The following is a 7,091-nucleotide window of genomic DNA, read 5'->3' on the forward strand; positions in this document are numbered from 1 at the left end:
GACCCCAACCATATATTTTTATCACACCTTGTAAAGATACTAAATGAAAGAGTATTTTCTTCCAGAACTGCTTCAGAAAATGCCAAGAATAATGGGATAAATGTTTGAAGCAAGGGGAAGATTTTGAAGGGGGTTAATGCCAATGTGCCTTTTACTGTAGTCAATTTTAAAATTTAAATGTTCACTGTATATTTTGATCACCTTTTGTATTTTGATCGTCTTTAATTTTTCTTAGAAATATTTTGTGGTTTTCAGTAAGTGAAGTTCTACATTTTTTTCCTAAATGCATTCCTCAGTATTTTATTTCTGTTGATGCTATTGTGAGCAGAACTGTGCTTTCTTCATTTCATTTTTGTGTCAGTCATTGACAGTATACAGAAATATAGGCCAGGCGTGGTGGCACACACCTGTAATCCCAGCACTTGGGAGGCTGAGGCAGGAGGATCGTTGTGAACTGGAGGTCAGCCTGGGCTGCAAAGTGAGCTCAAGGCCAGCTTGAACTGCATAGTGAGACCCTATCTCAAAAAGACAAAAGAAAGAATATAATTGATTTTGAGTATTAATCCTGTATGTTAGTTATAGTAGTTTTGTGGCTTAGATTGGAAAACATGCATATTCATATATATAATATATTCATATATATATTCAATGTCATCTGCCAGTAAAGACAGTTTTACTTCTTTATCTCCAATCGGGATTTGTTTCTTCATGACTTTATTGCATTAGCTGGAACACTGCAGTACAAAGCTAGAGGCAAAGGCAGATGTTGTCACCTTGTTCCAATCTTAGCAGAGACGTACTTATTTAGTCTTTCATTGTTTATGTAAGGTGCTAATTGTGGGATTTTTTGCAAATGCCCTTTATCAAGTTGAGGATGTGCCCTTCATTCTGCTGTTGTTGTTGTTGTTTGAAGACAAGGTCTCACTATGCAGTTCAGGCTGGCCTTGAACTCACTACGTAGTCCAGGCTGGCGACGGGCTTGCAGTGACCATCCTCCCAGCCTCCTGAGTGCTGGGATTACGGGCGTGCGCCACCACGCCCAGCCCTTCATTCTTTCTTTATTGAGAGTTTTCGTCAAATGACTATTGAGTTTTGTTAAATGCTTTTCTGCATCTATGAAGATGATCATGTGGTCTTTCCTTTATCCTGATGATATATTCTATTACATTAACTGATTTTTCTATGTTAAACCAACTTTATATCTTATAATAAATTCCATTTGTTTGTGGTCCATATAACCCTTTTTCTATGTTACAGTATTCTGTTTACTATCATTGTGTAGATGATTTTTGCACTTGTATTCATGAGAGGTACTGGTCTATAGTTTTCTTGGGATCTTTGTGAAACTCTGGCTGTTTCAAGTTAACTCTAGGCTCCTTTTGTGAGTCAGGAAGTGTTTCCTGTTCCTCTAGTTTCCTGACTTAGTTTCTGAATGAGTTTTTGAAGGATTTTTATTACTTCTTTAAATTTTTGATAGATTTCACCAGTGAAGCCACCTGGACTTTTTACTTTAGGCCTTTGAGCAGAAAAGATGTGAATCTGACTTGAGCTATAACACAAACTCTATGAAGGTAGATTTTTATGTCTTCTTTAACTGCTATAATGGCTACTATCTAGAAGGAAGTTGGCATTCAATAAATGCTAAATGAATGACTAATTGACAAACGAATAAATGAGTGTGGCCAGCATGTACCACTGGAGCACCTTGGGTATCACACAGGCAACAGGAGAGAAATTAATTTTACTCAGCTATAAAAAGCAGCTTCCAGGCCAGGAATATAGCTCGGAGGCACAGCACCTACTTGGTAAGTGCAAGGTCCTGAGTTCAATTCCTGTACAAAAAAAAGGCAGTTTCCTATAGCATTTTTCTTAGATAAATTAATTTTGAAAGCATTCATTGAGCCGGGCATGATAGTGCAAGCCTGTAATCCCAGCACTCTGGAGGCTGAGGCAGGAGGATCGTTTGACAACCAAGTTTGAGACCAGCCTGGGCTACAAAGTGAGCTCAAGGCCAGCCTGAACTGCATAGCAAGACCCTGTCTCAAAAAAATAAAAAAAAATTTTAAAAAAAGCATTCATTAAATTCTCTTAATAAGTATATCATATCCTTACATTTAAGTACAAAACGAAGTAGCATAAACTTTATTAAAGTATACATTACTAGGCTATCCAATAAACTATATTAAGGTATACTAATAGGAATAGGTTATCTACTAAATTATTCAATGAAGGTATTACCCTTAGGGCACCAAAGGATATTTATACCAATACAGGGGTAGAAACAGATAAGGTCTCAGGTCGCCACGGCAGGGGGTGTGACTGCCCAATGGGAGAGTTTGAGGTGAAATTAATTTTTTTCCTGTTGGCTGTGTGATACCCAAGAGTCTGGATCACGATAGTAAGAAAACGTAGAGATGCACTTGTTTGTTTGTTCTCCATACAGTTAATACAGAAGAAACTCCAAGCCTGCCAGCCCAGCGAGAGCTTCATGCAGCTGATGGGCAGGGGCGAGAGTGAAGCCGTCTCTCGGATCTTTGAGGACTTGCATCAGCAGAAACGCTTCAGGTACATGACTCAAATCAGGCCAGCCACTGAAGCCCCCTCCTGCAGCCCCGATGCTCTGGGCCAGGAGACCCAAAAACCAAGTCCCTTGGTTATTGAGCACAGGAAGAGGGGCACATGCTACCACACAGTCCCCAGTCTTTATCTTTGACTCAGGCCGCCTTCCCCTCGCCCCTTTGCCTGGTCTCCACCACACCGTAAACATAGCAGGCACTGAAGAGTAGCTCTGCAGGAGCTGGGGGTTTAGCTCAGTGGCACAGCACCTGCCTGGAAAGCATAAGGTCATGAGTTTGAGTCCTGGTACAAGAATGAGAGAATTAGACCAAAGGATACCATGAGCAGACAGCAAAGGTTAAGTGAAGTCCAGGTCCTAGTGCATGTCGTTTGTGGTATAAAAGAACAGAAATAGGTGAGCAAGAGAAAAATGAGCTGTCAGAGAGAAGAGATTTTTGTCACAACAGGAACCGTTTACACCAACAAATCTCACGGCAAAACAAGTCGCCTTTTTTTTTTTTTTACACAGGGTTTTACTGTATAGTTCAGGTTGGCTTCAAACCCAGGCTGGCCTCAAACTCATGGCAATCCTCATACCTCAGCCTCCCAAGGACTGGGATTACAGCAATGCGCCATTATGCTTGTCTTCACCTTTCTTGCTGTGTGCTGGTAGTAAACTGAAAACAAGTACTGAGAGGAGGCAACCTCTCATAGTGGTGAAGAGCACACACAGGCCTGGGCCGTCACTGCTTGGCGACCTTTGAGCCATTACCTAATGTTTCTGGGCCTCAGTTTTCAGACCCATATAGTGGAACCCAGATATTGTCAGGATTAAACGAGCCTAGATGGATCAGGTCTTTAGCCTGCTGCTCAGCACACTTAGAGATGGACATGGGTAAACTCTAAATAAATATTAACTTGTCTCATTGACTCTTTAAAAAAACTTTTTCTTAGTGCATGTTCTCAGTATGTATTGTTTACATATAACACAGCTTCATTCTTCTTTCAGCCCCTGCCTCTCCCCTCCCACCCCTCTGGGGGATTTTTTTTTCTTTTTTGTCTTTCTGACTTTTTGAGACAGGGTCTTGCTATGCAGTTCAGGCTGGCCTTGAGCTCATTTTGCAGCCCTGGCTGATCGCAAACTCATAACGATCCTCCTGCCTCAGCCTCCCGAGTGCTGGGATTACAAGCGTGTGCCACCACACACCCCTGGCCCCATCTCTGGATCCTCTTCCCATTTGAGAAAGATCTCTCTCCCTACTTCCTATTATCTGTCTTTTACTTTGCTCTTCATGTGTATTTTGGGGTTCTCCTATAAGAGGAACTGCACAGTATTTAAGCTTGTATAACTTGTCTTATGAATTGTAACTTGAGTTAGAGGTAGAAAAGTATTAACCCAAGATAAAGACTTAGCTACCCAGTGCTAAAGAATGCATCACTCTGTGTATTACACGGTAATTAGCAAATTTCTGGGCAAGCTATCACACTGCAGAGCTAGACAATGCTGGATTCGAACAGACCAACATATTTTGGGTTTTTTTCCTTTTAGTACCGGGAATTGAACTCAGGACCTTGCACTTATCAGGCAGGCGCTGTGCCACTGAGCTACATCCCCGGCTGACCATCATATTTTGGAACAACTTTTTGAGTGCCTGAAGTGGTTAGGCCACAGACTGGGTTGCCCAAGCTGGGCTCAGATTTTCAGCCCTTCTGCTTCAGCTTCCCAGAGCACTGGGATCGCAGATGTGTACCGCCATGCCCAGCCTAAACCACTGATTTTTTTATATTTACTTTTTAAGGGATACCTTCTGTTCATTGGCCACAACTCAGTCCCACAGCCATGCCCAGCCACAAGAGAGGCTGGGCAATTCGATCTCGTTTCTTATTAGCCAGGAGTCGAAACAAAATTAGGCTCTTGGCTCCAGAGGGAGAAGGGAACAAGGATTACTGGGTCTCCTGGCAATCACTGGTACGGACAGCTTTTAATAGCTGCAGAAGCCCCCTCTAATACCACAAAAAAAATTACAGGAGGTCAGGAGATTAACACCTGAAGGATAAATAGGCAATAGCTAGACAAAAAGTGGAGAAGTGGCTGAGTATTGTGACCCACGCCCGTAATTCCAGTGTTTGGGAGGCGGAGGCAGGAGGATCACCCTGAGTTTGAGGACAACCTGGGCTACATGGTGAGCTCAAGGCCAGCCTAGACTACATAGTCAGGCCTTGTTGAAAAAAAGAAAGTAGAGAAGTGTTAGGCAGGTCAGGGGACAAATGGGCTCACAAAGGAAGCCTTACCCAGAGGGAGAAGCGTGGTGAGTTTAGAGAAAGAACAGGAAAGCGTGGTGAGTTTAGAGAAAGAACAGGAAGCCAGTAGGAAAGAACAGGTGGCAGCAGAAGAGAAGAAGAAGTGGACAGGGCCTGGGAAGCCCTGAAAAGCGATTTCAGCACATGTAGTGGGAGTTTGAGGAGTGTTTTAAACGGTGTGATGCAATTCACATTTTGAAAAGGTCATGCTGGCTGTTGCACGCCCGTTGATCTGAAGAGAGGGAGAAGAGCTTGGGAGAGACCAGCTGGGAAGCTGTGTCTCCCTAGCGTGGTCTGGCATGTGCAGCCAGGCCAGAAGGGTGCAAGAAAAGGAGGCTTCACTTTGGCTTCACTGTTACCTCAATAACTGCTTTGTGCAGACATTTAGCTCCTTTTCTTCTGCTTCCCAAAGGAAGCCTGAGGGATGGTTTCTCTCCTCACTCAGGCAGGTCCTAGTCTGGTTGCAATTATCAGTCTTTGCCCACTGGCAACAACATGCAAGCTAGTAAATAAAATAAACGGCTGAGAAGCTGGACAGCACAGACGCAGTCACATGCCCTCCCCCGCAGCAAGGCCCGCAGCGTGGGCTCTGCTCCCCACCTCCCACCCCACCTTCCTCTTCCCCCTTTCCTTCCAGAAATTTAATATGCATCACACCCGCCCAATATAGCCACAGCTGGCCCTTTCCAAGTTTATATCTGCCTCTAAAGCTTCTGCATTGGGAAAAATCTAACTAGGAATAAGGTTTGAAATATAAGTTTAGGGGCTGGGGATTTAGCTCAGCGGCAAAAGCGCCTGCCTGGCAAGTGCAAGGTCGTGAGTTCGGTTCCCGGTACCTGAGAAAAACCAAAAAAAAAAAAGAAATATACGTTTAATGTTCTGTTCCTTTCCCTTTGACCTTCATTCCCTTGATCCTGAAATGTTTGGAATTCCAGGAGCAACAGAAAGATGAAGATGAACAAGACCTGCTCAGGTAATGGAGGGTGCAGGGCACAAAGCCTCAGCTAGCTGCCTATGCTGCAGCCCTAAGAGTCAGCACCCCCTTGGGACCTCCCTGGTACCATCAGCATTGCTAGCATCTCTCTGCCATAGTTTGAATTCTTCTCGGCTCTTTGACCACCATACCCAATACCCAATCTCTCTCTCTCCCTCACTCCCTCCCACCTTCTCTCCCTCTTTCCTTTTTATGTGGTACTGGGATTGAACCCAGGGCCCATGTGTGCTAGGCAAGTGTTGTAATTGAGCTGCACTCCTAGCCTTCTTTTTTAAATTTTATTTTGAGACAGGGTCTCACTATGTTGCCAGACTTACAGTCCTCCTGCCTCTCCTGAGTATCTGCGATTACAGGCATGTACTGCTCCCTCGGCTGTTTTTTTATATTTTTTAAACTTTATTTCCATTCCCATAAATCTAACCTTAGCCCAGTCCTTCTCACCTCAAGCCAGCAGTAAACTCCCACTGGTTTGTCCACTAATTTATTCACTCTAAAGCATACTGAGTGCTGTATTAGCGACACTTACTTGCTGGTGGCTTTGGGGGTCACCATGTAGAAAGACACTGTATCTCTTTAAGGAGTTTATAATTTGGTGGAGTCGGTGGGAAAATACCAAAGTGACAAAACCCGCTCCTTCCAGACACCTTTCAAAGCTCTGGTCTGAGGCGCAGAAGGCGCACAAAGAAGGGGGTCCCTTAGTGCTCCCAGGACACTAGCGTCAGAAGCTCAGTGTCTGAGCTGAGTCATAGAGCTCACTGGAGCAGGCCTAGGCAGGGAATTCTGGGAAGAAGAAGCCTCTGCCTGAGGGCACATGATGCAAGCTGGAAGCAGCAGCCCGCTCTCCATTCCAGGGTCTAGCTCAGCTTGGCATGAGTGGCCCTGCATAAATTTCCCCATCTTACTCGGCTTAACATCTCCTCCAGCCCGTGTCCACCACAGTCAACCTCCGTTAAACTTCATTCCTCACCCACCCACCCCCACTCTTTCCCCCGAGCCTGCACTCAAAATCCTGCGGGTCCTAAATCCTCCACCTCGCCACACCTTCCCATCCAGCCTTGTCTTTCCTGGTTTTAACCTCTCTCTCTCTCTCTCTCTTTTTTTATACAGGCTCTTGTTATGCAAACCAGACTGGCCTTGAACTCATGACACTCTTCCTGCCTTAACCCCCTGAGTGCAAGGCTTACAGCCATGCACCACCATACCTGGTTCATTTTTTTCTCTTAAGGCCCTCAACCATTTG

At 44.5% G+C, this 7,091-nt stretch overlaps 1 protein-coding gene across 2 annotated transcripts in view; it reads left to right on the top strand.

Moving 5' to 3' along the window:
- The window catches only part of Fam71f1 (family with sequence similarity 71, member F1), a 25,621-nt gene that overhangs the window by 14,299 nt on the left and 4,231 nt on the right, over nucleotides 1-7,091 (top strand). For both annotated transcript variants that reach the window (XM_005402377.1, XM_005402378.1), the window contains exons 5-6: nucleotides 2,444-2,565; nucleotides 5,793-5,830. In XM_005402377.1, the coding sequence (XP_005402434.1) occupies nucleotides 2,444-2,565; nucleotides 5,793-5,830 (160 nt within the window). The remainder of the gene's footprint in view (nucleotides 1-2,443; nucleotides 2,566-5,792; nucleotides 5,831-7,091) is intronic.

The sequence above is a fragment of the Chinchilla lanigera genome, unplaced genomic scaffold (genome assembly GCF_000276665.1).
Source record: "Chinchilla lanigera isolate Chin_1 unplaced genomic scaffold, ChiLan1.0 scaffold00078, whole genome shotgun sequence".
Taxonomy (NCBI): Eukaryota; Metazoa; Chordata; class Mammalia; order Rodentia; family Chinchillidae; genus Chinchilla; species Chinchilla lanigera.